This window comes from Ochotona princeps, chromosome 4 (genome assembly GCF_030435755.1).
Source record: "Ochotona princeps isolate mOchPri1 chromosome 4, mOchPri1.hap1, whole genome shotgun sequence".
Classification (NCBI taxonomy): domain Eukaryota; kingdom Metazoa; phylum Chordata; class Mammalia; order Lagomorpha; family Ochotonidae; genus Ochotona; species Ochotona princeps.
The window spans coordinates 32167897-32186289 of NC_080835.1; the positions used below are offsets into that span (position 1 = coordinate 32167897).

General features: G+C 39.8%; 1 protein-coding gene across 1 annotated transcript in view; it reads left to right on the plus strand.

The window, feature by feature from the left end:
- Positions 1-18393, plus strand: part of CCDC34 (coiled-coil domain containing 34) — a 29520-nt gene that overhangs the window by 3380 nt on the left and 7747 nt on the right. The window contains exons 2-3 of the mRNA XM_012927102.2: positions 4957-5086; positions 10172-10279. Coding sequence (XP_012782556.2) covers positions 4957-5086; positions 10172-10279 — 238 coding nt within the window. The remainder of the gene's footprint in view (positions 1-4956; positions 5087-10171; positions 10280-18393) is intronic.

Consider the following 18393-nt stretch of genomic DNA (forward strand, 5'->3'; position numbering starts at 1 on the left):
ACCCAGTCTTTGAGCTCACTCAGTCTTGACTTTTTTTTGACATTTGGGAGGTGAGCCAGCAGGTGGAAACTCTTGTCTTTGTATCTTTGTTTCTCTATTGCTTGACTTAAAGAAAATAGTGTACGTAGCTAAGAAGAAATAGGTAGGTAGTATGCATAGACTATTTTACTCCAAAATACAAGCTCTTAAGCTGACCTTTTGGGGAGGCAGAGAAAGGAAGTATCAGAGTTTTAGGCAGAAGTTGCACATCACAAACATTAACACATTCATCAACCTGCAAGTGTTCAGGATAAGTATAGAGTGGCTGGAAAGAAATGGAGAGAGTTCAAATTGACAGAAAGTGATTGATTTAAAAAATATTTATTTTTATTGGAAAGTCAGATATACAGAGAGAAGATGAGATGGGGAGAAAGATCTTCCATCCACTGATTCACTCCCCAGGTGACTGCAACAGCCAGAGCTCAGCCGACCCGAAGCCAGGAGCCAGAAACTTCCTCCGCATCTCCCATGCGGGTACAGGGTCCCAAGGTTTTGGGCAATCCTCAGCTTCTTTCCCAGGCCACAAGTGGGGAGCTGGATGGGAAGCAGGGCTGCTAGGATTAGAACCGGCGCCCATATGAGATCCCAGTGCGTTCAAGGCAAGGACTTTAGTTGCTAGGCCACTGTGCTGGGCCCAGAAAGTGATTATATGGAACAGGAGGTAGGAGGAAACAGATATGGAAGGGAAGCAGAGTTGAACATCTGGATTTCTGGTTTGATGAACTACAAGAGCCATCACCTGCTGCCTCCTGAGATGCGCATTAATAAATTTGGCAGCATCACCAGAACTTGAAGCCAGCTACTCTGAAATGAAATATGGGGGTATTAAGCACCAGTATCTTAACTTCTGTGCCAAACACCCACCCCGTGGCTTAGTAGTGGTTACTTTAATTGGTACCTTTCCTGAGTGGAAGGTGGTATCATTCACAGAAATAGGATTATGAAAACTCAATTTGTTCTTAGTTGGGAAGTTGACAGGTGAATGGTAGAATGTGATCAGATTTATTTTCAGCTATGTAAAGCTATCTATCAGATGGTAGGAAATTACAGTCTGGAACTCAAGATGAAGTTCTGATTTGCTATTATTTGTCCTGGGCCTCATCCTCATGGACTGGTAGTTGAAGATGGAAGCACATCAGGGCATTGGGCAACAGTGAGTCGGAAAGTATGTATAAGAAATAATACATCCGGGCTCGGCAGCGTGGCTAGTGGCTAAGGTCCTCGCCTTGATCCCATATGGCCGCTGGTTCTAATCCCGGCAGCTCCACTTCCTCTCTATCTCTCCTCCTCTCAGTATATCTGACTTTGTAATAAAAATAAAATAAATCTATAAAAAAAAAAGAAATAATACATCCTTAGAACTGCTTTCCCATTAGAATGCGAATTCCTGAATGGCATGGGTGAATGAGAAAATAATAGTAGCAGGATAAAATGAGCAAGCTGAATCTCTGAGGTAGAAAAGCAGTAGGCAAGGCACTTGGTTGCAGGAAGCAGGAATGTTAAAGATCTGAAGAGCAGAGTCCAGAATAAAGTTAGGTCTCCAGTTGCCTTGGATCCTAACTACCATTTCTTTCCTTATGTGCTGATCATTAACCTTTCCTAAGATTTTCAGGCCTCTGTAAATTATTCAGGCCCTGTGTTGTTCTTTGTTTATATATGTGCTTTACAATATTTTTCCTCCTTTCTTTGTTTTAGGTTAAATAAGTAGCTACTGTTCTTTGAACCCAGAGGAGATGTATTGATGGGACATGCATGTTGGAAAGGGAGGCCATGGTGGGAGGAAGCCATACTAGCAGCTCTGTTGAAGAACTGGCAAAAGGAAATTAATCAAATTGTTAAAGAATAGTCATTGTTTGGGCGTTTTTTTTATTTTTGAAATAGTTTCAAACTTCTAAATTGAAACATTTATCATTCCTTCTGTACTGGTTTTCCTGTACTATTTAAGGGAAGAAAATGAAGAACCTGCTCAGGGTGTGAATTGATGACATATTTTAATTAGCTATCCAAATACTGTTTATAAGAATTTTAAAAAATTGGCATTAATTTTATCTTTAAAATAGTTGTTGAAAGTGTTAGTCTGACCATAGTGTGTTGTTCTTTTTAATCAATAATTTATCAAAATAAAAAGTGGGTAAGTGCAAAAAAAAAAAAAAAAAAAATTGGCATTAAGATAAATGGTTTGGGCTTAGTTAACTGGTAGGTTTTGAAATAAATGTGATTTTACAAGTGAAGGAGTTCAAATAGGATTTGATGGATAAAATTAAATACTAGATTCCCTTTTTGCATTTTTTTTTCACATGGGGAGTTTTGAACAGTTTATTAAAAAATGGAAGCAAAATATAAAAGTTACAGACCTTATTAACATGAACTATAAGGTTCAAGCAGTGGCACTGTCTATTTAGTCCATCCCTAAAGAACACAAGTTCCTAGGAATTTGACCATGTAGTCTTTTTTATATCATTAACTAAAGAAAATGGATTTTCTCTAAAAATTTTTAAAAAATGTTTATTTTTATTGGAAAGGCAGATAGATATACAGAAAGAAGGAGATACAGAGAGGCAGATCTTCTGTCTGCAGGTTCACTCCCCAAATGGCCACAACGGCCGGAGCTAAGCCAATCCGAAGCCAGAAACCAGGAACTTCTTCCAGATCTCCCATGCTGGTACAGGATCCCAAGGCTTTGGACCATTCTTTACTGCTTTCCCAGGCCATACAGGGAACTACTGGAATGGAAGTGGAGCAGCCAGGAAACAAACCTGCAGCCATATAGGATCCCAGTGCCTACAAGGCGAGGACCTTAAGCCACTAGGCTATCATGCTGGACCCTAAATACATATTTTTTATGATTAGGAAACAAAAAGAAGCCAAATCAGGACTGGATTGTAAATGTATGCCTAATGATTTGCCATTGAAACCTTTGCAAAATTGCAGGGCCTTTATTGTAGAGATGAACTCACTGAGGAGGCTTTCCCTGCTATTTTTCTGAAAAAGCTTCAGCTAACATTCTCGGAACACTCTGATACTAAAATGTTATTAGTCAGTCCCAGTGCAGTAGCCTGGTGACTTAAGTCTTCTCCTTGCATCTACCATTTTCCCATGTGGGCCCTGGTTCTAGTTCTGGCCACTCCACTTCCCTTCTAGCTCACTGCTTGTGGCCTGGGAAACCAGTAGAGGACAGTTCAAAGCCCTGAAACATTGCACCCACATGAGAGACCTGGAAGAAGCTTCTGGCTCCTGGGTTTGAATTTGCTCAGCTCCTGCCATTGCAGCCACTTGGGGAGTGACCCATCGGATGGAAGATCTGTCTGCTTCTCTCTTTAGATCTGACTTTCCAATATAAATAAATATTTTTAAAAAAGGAAAATGCTATTAATCTTTGGTCGCACAGCAAAATGTCTTGAGCAACCCAAAAAAGCTTTTGTTCTTGACTAATCCTCTGCTTAGACTGGACTATTCCTGTCTCTTGGTAGCCATTGCTTTGTGCCTTGTTTTAAGGATTATACTGGCAAATCCTTGTTTTATCCTCTGTTACAGTTCTTGGAAAGAAGGAATGTTACAGAATTTTTTTTCCCCCACTTGTATCAAATATACATGGAAAACTCTGCTTGTTATACACAACTAATTTGGTTGCTGCAGATTTTGGTGCCCATTGAGCAGAAAGCTTGTCCCATTCAGAACTGTATAAACTGAAATTGCAAAGATGTCTATGGTGTTTGCCTCTTGGTTTATTTTTGGATTTTTTTTTTTTTTTGCTATTAATATTTTTTGCTGTTAACTCTTAGAGAACTAGGGAAATTAATATTTTTTTTAAGATTTATTTGTTTTTATTGCACAGTCAGACACACGGAGAGGAGGAAAGACAGAGAGGAAGATCCTCCGTCCAGTGATTCATTCCCCAGGTGACCGCAGCGGCCAGCGCTGCGCCTATCCAAAACTGGGAGCCAGGAACCTCCTCCAGGTCTCTCACATGCAGGGTCCCAAGGCTTTGGGCCGTCCTCTCCTGCTTTCCCAGGCCACAAGCAGGGAGCTGGATGGGAAGTGGAGCTGCCGGGATTAGAACCGGCGTCCATCTGGGATCCCGGAAGGACTTTAGCAGCTAGGCCACGCCGCCGGTCCCTCAGTATTTTTCTTGATAACTGATATGTGTAGTCTGTTGCTGTGCTGTATCTTCAGCATTTTCTTTTTCTTTCTTAAAACAGCTTATGTACATGTAAATACTGATTTTGGCGGACATTGTTCTCACAAATTTTCATAAAGTTCAATGACTTTATCATTGTTTCACCCAAGCTTCACCATAAATTAGAGTTGGGTTTGCTTTAGTTTGGCAGAATTCTTGTTGCACTGATAGGAATATTTTCAAAGTCATTTCCTTAAATTGATCCCATTTAGTGATTTTATAAAAGTTAGTGTGAGTTTATTTTACTTATTTATTTTTACAAGTTTATTTATTTCTATTTGAAAGGCAGTTATGCAAAGAGAAGGAGAGAGGAGAGAGAGAAATATCTTCCATCCACTCTCTGATTGGCTACAGCATACAGAACTGAGCTGATCCAAAGTGAAGAACCTGGAGCTTCCTCCAGGTCTCCCACATGAATACAGGGACTCAAGGACTTACTCCATTGTTTTCGAAGGTCGAAAGAAGGAAGCTAGATTGGAAGAAGAGCAGACAGGACAGAAACTGGTGCCTATTATGGGATGTCAGTACCATTGATGGAGTCTTAACCCTGCTACACCATGGTGCTAGATCCGGTTTGAGTTTATTTTAAAGTTCTCTCAGACAAGTATAATTAATTCATGTATGTTTGTAAAAATTCCAGAATTGCAGATATATTTAATTTGCTTCTACTGTGCAAAGTGGCTTTAATGAAGAAGAAAATAATTTTATGTACAATTGCTACAATATTCTTTCTCCTGTAGCAAAGAAGAAGATAACCAAGAACAACAAAAACAGGTGTGCTTAGCAGAAAGTAGCCTAACACCATGGGAGGTGTGGTTTGTTGGCAAAGAAAAAAAAGAACGTGACCGGCTACAACAGAAAGCTCTAGAGGTAAAATTAGATGGTGTTCTTTTTATTTAATTCATGGGCTAACAAAGTAGATGAGCTGTTGTTAATTAAAATGTTACTGTTATAATCCCTGAAAAGAAAGGTTTTTTTTTTTCATTTATTGTGTTAGCAATCCTATGTTTTATAGAAACTTTGTATGTTCAATTAGAAGAGCATTTGGAAAATTTAGCTAGAAAATAAAAATTAAAACCTTCACTAATCTCATCATCTGAAGATATTGTCTCTATCAACATTATTAATATTATGATATAAGGTCTTCCAGATATTCTATGTAAGGTATAAAAAAATGTATATAAACATAGGTATTTCAGTGGGACTTTGTGATATGTATGTTAAACTGAGGTATATTCAACTAAATAAACTCAGTAAATATTTTAATTTTACTGAAACAAAAGTTGAAATAGAGACAGAATTTTCCCTCATGTCACTCAGAATGTGTGCCCCAGAATGCATGTGTGCTGGGCAGTGGCGATGTGCCGGTCATCCTAAAAAACGTCTCATTTTGTACTTTTCTTCTCTTTATGGAGTTTTCTTTATGTGTGATTCTCTTCTTCAATTCTCACTAGCCAAATTCATAAAACAAAGAACTATAGATATATTTTTTTCACAAATCCCTAATTTTTTGAATGCTTTATTATTTGCTGTTTACTGTTTAGTATTGAGGACCATACCAATCAAAAAGATTGAGATCATTTGTCATTCCCTAAACTCACTGAATTATTTTTATCTAATCACAGAAACCAAGTAGACTTGAATGACGGGTGATACTTCTTGTTTTTAATGAAATAGGATCAAACGTTTTTGAAACCTGGATTATTTTACAACCATTAATTATATTAATATATTTTTACATTGTTAAATATTTTATATTGTAAGTCAAAAATAAAAATCCTAAAGTGTACTTTGCTTACATTTCATACACACTAAAATATAGTTAACCAGTTCATATTGGTTAAATGTGTTTAATCTGTTAGTAACTTGTTGCCATGAGAGTCCTGACAGCTGAGCTTTTGCTTCTTACCATATCAGTTTTGAAACTAGATGTTACTGTGTGTTGACTTTTCAAGCAACTAAGCAGTCACATGTTCAGAAGTATGGCGTATTCAAATGGCTGTGAAAAGTTATTATATTCTGCTATTTCCTTATTGCATGATACCTCATATTCTAGAACTCCTGAAAAAGTTTACTGAGAGAATAAATCTTTCCTGTTAGGAGAGCGCAGGGCTTGTAAAGGGCCTTATGGTTTAGAGTCAAGCTTAATAAAAGCTCTGGTTCTAACCTTTCTACTTGCTGTAGGATCTTAGATGAGTTATTTACATTTTTATACTTCTGTTTTTCTATCTGGTGCAAGAGAAATAAAATGATACCTCTAAAAGAGTTTTTTGTGAGGGATAGGTGAATTAAAGTTCTAAAGTGTAAAGATGAGCTTTTTTTTTAAAGGATATTTTTAAGGATTTATTTATTTTTATATGAAGGGCAGAGTTACAGAGAGTGAGAAGCAGAGGCAAGGAGGGAGAGAAGAATCATCCATCTGCCAGTTTGCTTGCCCAGTTGCTGAAATGACCAAGGTTGGGCAGGCCAAAGCCGGGACCTGGGAACTTCTTCAGGTCTCTCACGTGGTGAAGAGGCCTAAGCATTTGAGCCATCCTCTGGTGCTTTCCCAGGCCATTAGCTGGGATTGGATTGAAAGTGGAGGGACTGGGACTTGAACTGGAGCTTCTGTGGGATGCCAGCATTGCAGGTGGCAGTTTAACTATGTCACAGCACCAGTGCCCTACTCTGTTTTAATTACTGTTATTGTTTATATTATTGCTATTTATAGCCTTCTTCAGCCTTTTTCACACATTTTCAGCATGGATCTTTTAAATCTTAAGATTGAGAACTCCTTTTTTTTTATTCAATGACTTTAAAAAATATTTGTTGGGCCTGGAGCGATAGCGTAGTGGTTAAAGTCCTTGCCTTGCATGTGCCAGGATCCAATATGGGCACTGGTTCTTATCCTGGCAGCTCCACTTCCCATCCAGCTCCCTGCTTGTGGCCTGGACAAGCAGTCGAGAATGGCCCCAAACCTTGGGACCCTGTACCCGTGTGGGAGACCCGGAAGAGCTCCTGGCTCCCGGCTTCAGATTGGTGCAGTACCTACCACTGTGGTCACCTGGGGAGTGAATCATCGGACGAAAGATCTTTCTCTCTGTGTTTCCTCCTCTCTGTGTGTCTGACTTTGCAATAAAAATAAATAAATCTTTAAAAAAAAAAAACCTGTTGATGGTAAGGGATGTAGTTTTCTTAATTTTATACCTAAAGGCTCAGCTATAAATACATGTGTCTGAAATATTGTCTGTGTAAAAGCCAGTATTGTACTTCTCAAAGATTTGTTTATTTTTATTGGAAAAATAGATTTATAGGAAGGAGGAGAAACAGAAAGATAGAACTTGCATCTGCTGGCTCATTCCTCCCCAAGTAGCCACAACAGCCAGAGCTGCTGATCTGAAACCAGGAGCCCGGACCCTCTTCCAGGTCTCCCACATGGGTGCAGGGTCCCAAGGCTTTGGGTTGTCCTCGACTGCTTTCCCAGGCCACAAGCAAGGAACTGGTTGGGAAGCAGGGCCACTGGGATACGAACCTGTGCCCATATGGGATTCTGGCTTGTGCAAGGCAAGGACTTTAACCCCTGGGCTACTGTGATAGCCCTCCCCCCTCTTTTTAAGGTGATTCATAACCCATTAAATTGGCTTTAATAGCTGGCACTGTGGTGCAGGAGGTTAAGCAACACTGCAGTGCCAGCAGCCAATATCGGAGTGTCTATTAGAATGCTGCCTGATGATGCACTTCTGATTCAGCTCCCTGCTCATGTGCCTGGGTATGCAGGAGATCACCCAGGTATTGGGCCCCTGCCTTCCACAAGGCCAGACCCAGATGAAATTCTTTGTTTCTGCTTCAGCCTGGCCCAGCACTGGCCATTATGACCATTACGGCTCTTTGAATCAGCAGTTAGAAGAACTCTGTTCCTGCTTGCCTCCTCTGTCTCTGTGTTTACAACTCTGCCTTTCAAATGAATAAACATCTTTAGAAGAATAAATTGACTTTAGACTCACAGTTTAGAAAACACTGCTGTGTAGTGAGTAAATTACAACTAGTAGTAAAGCAGAATTTATTTATCTCTAGTCACTTGCTACATGAAGAAGAGAGTCACATCAAATCATTTTCAGTTCAGCTCAAAGAATGTTAAACCACACACACACACACACACACACACACAAATAGTAACAGCCTGGGCTTTGGAGTTACATACAACAAGGCTGAACATTTACTTTTCTGAGTATGTAACAATGGAAAAATTACTGAAATTGTCTTTATACTTGTTTCTCTATCATCTGCCAGTCAGATGATAGAGAAGCAGTAATGAAGTGGTTAAAAGCACAAACATTTATTTATTTGGAAAGCAGTTTGAGAAAGAGGGCACGCCATCCAGGTCACTAAGTGGGTGATAGGTGCCAAAACACTTGGTCTCTCCTCTGCTCTTTTCCGGGTGCGTCAGCAGGGAGCTGGATTGGAAATAGGGCATCCTGGAATGTTAGGCTGGCATCGCAAGTAGTAGCTTAACACGGTATGCCACAGTGCCGACCCCAAATGCACAAATTCTTAAGTCATATTTTTTTGCATTGAAAACTGATCATTTATAGGCTGGTGTATTATGTAGTATATAGAATTGTCACCTGCAATGCTGGAATGCCCTGTGGGCTCTGGTTCTAGTCCGTGCTGCTCTACTTCTAATCTAGCCCCCTGCTCATTGTCTGGGAAATTCTCAGAAGATAACCCAAGTGTTTGGGCCTTTGCCACATGGGAACCCAGAGGAAACTCCTGGTTCCTGATGTTGAACTGGCCTAGCTCTGGCTATCTGGGGAGTCATCTGGGGATTAAACCCTTGGATGAAATATCTCTGTTTCTTCTTCTCTTTGCAATTCTTTCAAATAAATAAATAAATAACTTTTTAAAAAAGAAATGCAAAAGGACAGAGGAAGCGAGAGCAAGAGAATGAGCCACCATATTCTTGTTCATGCCCCCACAGCTGCAGCAACTCAGAGCAGCTGTTTTAAAAAGCAAAAGATATATCCATGATGTCATGTTTCACCTTCATGTAAGACAAAGGAATCCGTCTGAGATCTGGGCAGTTATCCTTCCCTCTGCTATCCATACCCAGAGAAGTACACGTCTCTTTCGGAAAAGGAAGAATGAGTTGAAGGGTAGGAGACCAGTGAAGGACTCGTAAAAGTTTCTAATTATTAGAATCTAAGGTGAGAGAGAGAAAAGACAAATAACTAGTAATTATGGTTGTAGCATTCCTAGAGAAGTCTAGTTTGAACAGCATCCTCAGCCAATGCAGTGATACACCTGATGAGTGACGGAGTAGTGGCATTCAACTTACAGTTTTATTTGGCCATACCGTTCACATTCTTTCTCCTTAGGCATGCCCAAACGTGTAGATTCGAGTGACAGTGAGGCAGTTAAATAACCTGGGATATGAATCTGGTTTTATTTTACACTCCACAAACTATAAAATCAGTTATGAAAACTCTGGATTCTTTTTTTTTTCCCTAAGGAAAATGGAATAGCTTCTCTACATTTATTCTTTGGTTTAACTCAGAATTACAGCTTTAATTTAGGGATTATTTAATTCCTATCCTTTACCTTCAATAAGAATCTAGAAGCTTTTTATGACTGTAAAAAAATTTTTTTTCTTGAGCTATTGCCAATTGCTTACAGTCATGCCAAAATTTATGTATGGGAAGTTGATCTCAACGAAGGTAATTTAGCTGAAGTTTAGTCTAAGAAACTAGTGTATTGCTGCCAAACGATTACTTATATTTCGAACAAAATAACCGAAACTTTTAATCAATGCTTTTTTTTTAATCATAGACTACTTATTTAAATAAATTATTGTCATTAGTGATATGTGTTCTAGAAAGGAAACTGTATTATTAAGTATAGTTAACTTTAGCCTTTTTAAAAATATGGAATGTAAGTCCTTCTATTAAATGCTGTGTTTTGTTTAAATAAAATCCACAGGAATTAAATCGACAGCTAGAAAAAAGAAAAGAAATGGCAGAACGTGAAAAAAGAAAAATAATTGCTGAAGAAAAGCATAAAGAATGGGTGCAGAAAAAGAATGAGCAGGTAAAGAGAAGACATGCGTGTGCACACACACACGCACACACACGTACACACACACACACACACACACTGACATCTGTTTGGCAAAGTCTTTGTGTTTTTTCTCTTTATTCATTACCTAGATGTTTCTTCTTTTTCTCTGGGTTTTTTATTCTCTGAAATCATCCCTGACCCATCACTGCTCCTCTCCTCTTCCCTCCCCGACAACCCTCATGGACATTTACCAAGTCTGAGCCTTTTGCCCTTTACTTTTGTCTTCTTCCTCTCCTGTGATGTCTACAGGCAGGCAGCAATCCCGTAGCTGAACCTGACTTTCCGGAGTCTTGGGTTTTTGTCTGTTAGGTCACTGGCCAACTCCTAAACTTGTACAACCCAAACAGTCTATTTTTGTTCATTATCTCTCTCTTTTTTTTAAAAGGTTTATTTATTTTATTACAAAGTCAGATATACAGAGAGGAGGAGAGACAGAGAGGAAGATCTTCCATCCGATGATTCACTCCCCAAGTGAGCTGCAACGGCCGGTGCTGCGCCAATCTGAAGCCAGGGACCAGGAACCTCCTCCAGGTCTCCCACATGGGTGCAGGGTCCCAGTGCATTCGGCCGTCCTCGACTGCTTTCCCAGGCCACAAGCAGGGAGCTGGATGGGAAGTGGAGCTGCCGGGATTAGAACCGGCACCCATATGGGACCCCGGGGCGCTCAAGGGGAGGACTTTAGCCGCTAGGCCATGCCGCCGGGCCCTGTTCATTATCTCTTAATGGAACCATTTTCCTAACTTTTTTGTTTCTCTTATTAATTCTTTTGTTTTCTTATTCACCTAAGCACAATCACAATTCTTATGTTGTTCCTAAATATCATTTCCTGCTTTTTAGTGTATTTGAAAGGTAGAGTGAACAGAAAGAGGGGAGACAGAGAAATCATCTATCTTCTTGGTTCACTCCCCAAATAACTGAGACATCCAGATGTAGGCCAGACCAAAACCAGGAGACAGGAATCCTGTCTGATCTTCCTCCTGGGTGCAGCCACTGTCTTCTGCTGCCTTTCCAGGCACAAGAGCATGGAGCAGTCCAGATGGAGTTGTTATGATTTGAACTGACACTTTGATTTGAGATCTGGCATTGCAAATGAAACCTTAATGTGCTGTGCCATGACCCTGCCCTGTAATTTCCTTGTTTTTTAATTAAAGCATTATTAGCAAAATTTATTTTATTTTTAATATTATTTACAAAGTTGAGAGGGATGCATGCCCGTATGGGCCTCTGATTAGAGTGGGGAGATTCAAGTGGGAAGGAAGCTGGTGGAGCATATGCTTCAGATTTTTTTTCTCTCCTGTGTCTGTAAGAGAGGAATGGAAGAGGGCAGCTCCTTGCTGTCAAACTTCATCAGCATTTGGGAAAGAGGCATGATCATTTGAGACCCCAGTGCGGGGAAGAGTGTTTCGAGTATATTATTTGAGTGGTTTTGATAGTTCTGAGAAGTTGTTGGTTTCATTGTTCAAGGGCTGAGAGAATCATTCCAATGTCTATTGATTGATGAAGTCCATGTTAGTGCATTCACAGACCCAGGAACATGCTCCAAAGCTTAGCCAGTCCCAGCTCTTGCATTTACCAATGGGAGCTGCAGCCCAGCGGGGGAGTCCCGAGAGTTCCCCTCCCATGTCCGTGCCCAGCCCTGAGTTTTGCACACGCTGGAAGATGCTTCCATCCAGCCTGGTGTGACACACCTGCAGTCTCAGCTCTCGTTGGTGGCTGTTGCAGCCTAGCCCAGCCTAGCCGAGCCGAGCACAGCCCATTCCCTGTCCTTGATCTTGTGTGCCAGGGGCTTGGCCCAGCCTGCTCTGGCCTGCCCACAGTCCCAGCTGCAGTGCTTCCCAGTGGAGGTTGCAGGCTAGTAGGGTAGTTCCCTAAATTCCCCTACCAGACCTTCTCCCAGCCCTAGATTTCATGCATGCCAGCAGGGGCAGTGGCTCTGCCTGGCATGGTTTGCTCTCAGTCCCAGCCCTTGCAAGTGCTAGCAAGTGCTGCAGCTTGGCCCCACCTGTCCTCCCAGTTCCAGCTCCTTTGAGTCCTAAGTATTTTCCTGTCAGATAAATTCTATGGTCCAGCCTGGCTCGCTCCATCACTGCCCCAGCCCTCTGCACAAATTGGCAGATGCTGTAGGCCCAGAGAGGCAAGCCCGCAAGTTCCTTACAGAATCTACCTCCAGATCCAGTTCTCTCAAATTCTGGTGGGTGCAGCAACCAAGCCTGAAATGGCCCACCCCCTCCTCCAACACTCACAGGCTGGTACTACAGCCTAACTCAGTACTGCGGCCTAACCTAGGTACTGTGCCTAGCCCAGCCAGGCATGTCCACCCACCCACCACAACCCCACCCCAAGCCTCAGCTTCTTGCAGCACCTGTGGGTAGTGGGTGATGTTATTTAGCCCATTCCAGATTTCCATGTGGGCTGATTCCTTGGCCTGACCCAGACATGCCACCTGGCTTCCCTCCTCTAAACCATGCTGTCTCAGCTCGCTCACCTACTTGTGAGTGCAGTGGCCTGGTCTGTGGAAGACTGCAGAAGTCATTCCTTCAGTGTCAAACATACCCTCAGCCCCTGCCACTCTGAAACATCTCCACACCCCCTTCCCCAGGCAATCTGTAGCCCCCCCCCCCCCCACCTTGGGGACTTGGAATGTCCTGGCACAGTTTCCCACTTCCTCCCTTAAAAAAAGAGTAAGAAGGGGCTCGGCAGCGTGGCCTAGTGGCTAAGGTCCTCGCCTTGATCCCATATGGCCGCTGGTTCTAATCCCGGCAGCTCCACTTCCTCTCTATCTCTCCTCCTCTCAGTATATCTGACTTTGTAATGAAAATAAAATAAATCTTTAAAAAAAAAAAAAAAAAAAAAAAAAAAAGAGTAAGAAACTGTGTTGGCATACTGATATAGAACACGCAAATTTGGCATTAACCAGGCCCTAGAATGCCTGGCTGCTTTTCCCCCAGTAGTGTAACTCTTGCCTAAGTACAAGGCAGTTTAGACAATTGACTACAGCTGTTTTTTTTTTAAACAATTATTACCACCTTTCTAAATGGCCTCATTATATCTTTTAAAAAGTGTGTGTGTGTGTGTGTGTGTGTGTGTGTGCGAGCGTGTGCGTGTGACTGATTCCCCACTGTCCTCTGAATAAGATTTTAACATCCCTAGTCTGCCTGGTTAATGTCACCTACCCTTTACTCTCAGCCACACCAAAGCCTTTGGTCCCTGCACTTACATGGGAGACCTGGAGGAAGCTCCTGCCTCCTGTCTTTGGACTGGCCGAACTCTGGCTGTTGCAGCTATTTGGGGACTGAATCAGCAGATGAAAGACATTGCTCTCTGTCTCTCCCTCTCTCTTTCTCGGTAACTCTTTCAAGTAAAATAAATAAATCTTTTAAGAATATTTTAAATTTTAATTTTTTGTCCTGAACTATTGTTGAGTCTAAAGTTCAGTATTACTCAGCGGGAGTGTCAAGTAAATGGTTAGCACATTAAAGATGACATAGCTTTTTTCATTTAGGTATCATAGAAAGTAAATTTTTTTAGATCTATGTATGTGCTGTAACTGCAAATATTTGTTACATAAGAGTCACTGATTGTGATTTTTAAGTTTGTATCATTTGATAATGTAATTTTTAAAAAGTATTTTTTGAGTAAATACTGAAATGTAAGTAAGTCTATGATCACTACCAAACTTTGGAGGATAACTTTTTGAAGTTTATAACTATGAAACAAAATAGTTTTACATGTGCAGAGCAATATGCTCTGTCCTCTGAAAGCCCCTTTATCGGCCAACTCCATTAAGCTAATTTTACCATGCCAATCATATTTGCTGTTTGTCTAAGAATTTAAGATACTCCCGAGACCTAGATGATATATTCCCTGTTTTAATTAGTGGCAGTAGACCTAATCCAATTATGTGAGGGGGGAAAAATTCTTTCTTTTGGAGAAAAGTGGCTTGCTCTCACATAAATCACTAATTATTGAAGGCAAGATCCCAAAAGATTGAGGATAGTTAAAACATGAACACTGGGAAATTGAGTTTTCCTTCTTGGCAGAATTCTTTGTACATGTTATGGAATAATTGATTACTCTAACTTTTTTTCTCTTTAAAACCTATCAGATTTCTTATTTCAGCCCTAGTTACATTTACCTCTGTTTGTAAAGACTTCTCCTGGTTCTTCTCTTCCTGTCTGGCATCTAGCTATTTTTCTCTTGTGTTTACATGACTTGGTGTGTGGTCCTCTGCTGCCTCCAGCTTCATTCACATTTTAGCTGTATCTGTGACTGTTATTTTCTCTAAGTCAATTTCACTGTTTTATAACAAAAAAATCAGACAAAAAGAATTTATGCATCCATTAGCAAAGCCAGTTTCCTAATAAGACAACTGTAAATTGTTAAACCCTTTTCAAATAAATGGCTTATCTCAACTGGTACTTTTACATTTGTGGTGCCATGCTAATTTATTTTCTAGATTTGTTTTTTATGATGTTACCACATGTTTTCTAGGAGTCTTAGTTTGTATTTTTTCAAAAGTTACTTAAAAAAGAGAGTGTGTTAAATTCTCAAAACAGAACTGAATTTTTAGTGTATAAAAATTAATTCACATCTACAAGGTTTGTTATTCATAACATTATCAGTGTATCATTCATGCTTTTAGCAAATATTTATTCATCTTTTACTATGTGCCCAGCACCACTGAAAAAAAAAAACAAAGTCAAACTTTAAGTAGCTAGTTATTTTTCCAGTTTTCTTTAGTTGTAAGAAACGAAAGCTTTCCATCCTTGAGAAACAAAGGACGCCATCTTGAAAGAGGCAAGTTTATTGCTCTGTGACTGGTGCTAGAAAATGGAAGATAACTCAGTGGCTGGCCACTCTGTCAGTGTCAATGAGCTCTCCTTTGGCTGTCCAAAAACATTTGTTTTCTCTTCTTTAAATTCTACAGAAAGCCTGACTTTTTGAAAAAAAAAACTTAATTTTACTGATTTATAAGTGGCACACTTATAAATCACACACTTATAAGTGTGTGCCGCTTATAAGTTTGACGAGTTTTTAAAAATTAAAGAACTTTGTATGGTAGAGAGAGTCAGAGTAAGAGATAGATCTGCCATCTGCTAGTTCACTGTTCCCCATTCCCAAATGCCCACAACCTATGTGGTAGATCTAGCCACTGCAGGGGCCCATGACTCAAGCCATGTAAGTGGCAGGGAACAAAGAACTTGAACCTCTAGAGTGAACAGTAGCAGAAAGCTGGAGAAGAGAGTTGAGATATGGGATGTCTTAGCCATTGAACTGAATGTCCCTGTTGGACTTTCATGAGTTTTGAACATCTGTGTACTTGTGTTGTAACTGACTAGCACCATAGTAAAGATAAAGAACATTTCTATCATTCTGGAGTGTTCCCTCATCCTCTTTTGCATTAATTTCCTACTGCCTGTACCCATTATCCCCAGCTCCAAGGAAACCATTAATCTGCTTCCTATTCTAGCAAATTAGATTTGTTCTAGAATTCCATATAAATAAAATCATACAGTATATGGTCTTTCATGTTTGCTTCTTTTTTTCTCTTTTACTTGTAGCACTGCATACAAGCTGACTATTCTCTAGCTAATGGACAGTTGTTTTATTTTTAGCTTTAGGTTATTATGAATAAAAATCTGTGACTTTTTTTCATTCTGTTTGTGGACATTTATTTTCGTTTCTCTTTGGTAAATGCCTAGGAGTTGAATTTCTGGGCTATATGATAAGTACTGTACCATTTTACATTCTCATTATTTTTTTGTGAATCCCTTCACATCTTTGCCAAATTTGATGTCATCAGTCTTTTTCATTTTAAGTTCTTTTATTGAGTGTGTAATAGTGCTCCTGTTTTAATTTTCATTTCCCTGAGGTCTAATGATGTTTAGCCATCTGCATAAGCTTATGGTAGTAGTCTTCTAGAGATGTCATAACACAGTGCCACAGACTGTGTAGTATCGATTGCAGGAATTTACTTTCTCACGGTTATGGAGACGGGACATCAAGATGAATGCGTCTACGGGTTTCGTTTATCTTGAGGACCCCTCTCTGGCTTGTAGGTGCCATATTTCTGTCCCTTCATATGATTTTTCCTTTCTACACACACATCTGTGGTGCCTCTTTTGGTTAGGGCCACTACATTTATGGCCTGATTTAAATTTATTTGCCTCTTTGTAGGTCTTATCTCCAAAATGAGTCACATTGTGGACCAGGGCTTCAACATAGAATTTGCTTTTTTTTTTTTTTAAGATTTATTTTATTTTAGTTTATTTTTATTGGAAAGGAAGATTTACAGAGAGAAAGATCCTCTTTCCTCTGGTTCATTCCCCAAGTGGCTGCAACAGATGATCCAAAACCAGGAGATAGGAATTTCTTCGGGTTTTCCACGTGGGTGCAGGGTCCCAAGTCTTTGGAATATCCTCTACTATTTTCCTAAGCCACCAGCAGGGAGCTGGATGGGAAGTGCAGCAGCCGGGATTAGAACCAGTGCATTCAAGGTGAGGGTTTAGCCACTGAGCATTGTGCTGGGAGCTCAACATAGGATTTGATGGGGTCTTGGGAAACATCACCAATGCTAACTGACTAAGTCTATACCCTTTTATTGTTGGCTTTTTTGTTTTGTTTTGCATACATTTAAATCATTATCCTATTCTTTTGGAGAGTTTATGTGACTTACTACTAAGTTGCAAAAATCTTTTGCTGGATGTTTATACTCCGAATATTCCTTCTCATTTGATTTTTCTTCATGATGTGTTTTAAATAGCAGAATTTTACAATTTTGAGAAAGTTCCATATTTCAGCTCTTTTTTTGTAGTTTATGGTTTTGTGTCAGATTTATGAAATGTTTGCCTTCCCCAAGAATGCTTTTTCTTAACATCTTGTAGCTTTATCTCTACTGTTTTACAGAGTATTTCAAGTTAATTTTAATGGGCAATTTGAGTTGTCAAGATTTATTTTTTGCATATGGATGTAAATTGTTCCAACGTGTTTATTGAAAAAAAATTTTCCCTATTAAATTGCCTTGGTACCTTTTCCAGATCAATTGACCACATATGTGTGCATATGTTTCTGAAATCCATTCTTTTTATTGATTTATGTATTGTTTCAATACTAACTTCTTACTGTAACTACATAATTTTGACTATGGTTTTTGGAAATCAGGCAAAGTAAGATAGCTCACCCCAAGTATATTTCTTTGGCATATGCCAGTTATTCAGAGAAACTTCAGACTCTGTAGATGCAACAATGCTTCTGAAAAGCTGTGCATTAGTAAAGTAGCAGTGGATCTTTAAAGTAGCTGTGGATCTTTTCCCCACTAGGGTCCTTCCCATGGGAAGTAGAAATTGAGAATCTGACATCTGACCTCCATATGGGTTACCATAGGAGGTCCCCTGGGAGATTTCATCTTCATACTAAGACAACCCTTGCTTGCAGTGCATATCTTTCCCTATCTTCTGTGGTCTACATCATGGCCCTTCTCCCCCAAAGCTCTCAAAATTGTCTTCATTTCTATCCCTGTAGAAAAAGGGATATACAAAGACGCTTTTGCATGATGCTGACTTGGTGGGTTATCACACTGTTGTGATTTCCCCCCATGCTATGATCCCTGGCCCTTTTGCATATTAATATATTTGTATCCCTGTTCTCCTATTCAGATTCTGCCAATTTATCCCATCAAATTTTGGGGGGAGGAAGAAGGGACATTTCCCTTTGCACCTAAGTCATATAGTAGGAAGTATTCAACTTTTCCCCTTGTTTTTCACACTTGCTTTGTTCTTCATGTTTCAGCGTGTAACTTAGAATCAACTTTTCAATTTCCCTAGCAAGACCTGCTTGAATACCTGGCACCATTGGGATTGCGTTTAAATACATTGCTTGGAAATTGCTGTCATAGTAATTTTGTTTTAAATCCATAAACACTTTTTTCATTTGTTTTTAAAATTTCTCTCAGCATTGTTTTCTAGTTTTCTTTCTCTTTAAAAAATATTGATTTCTTTATTTTTTATTGGAAAGTCAGATTTGCAGAGAAAAGGAAAGACAGAAAGATGTTCTATATGATGATGGTTCACTCCCCAAGTGGCTGC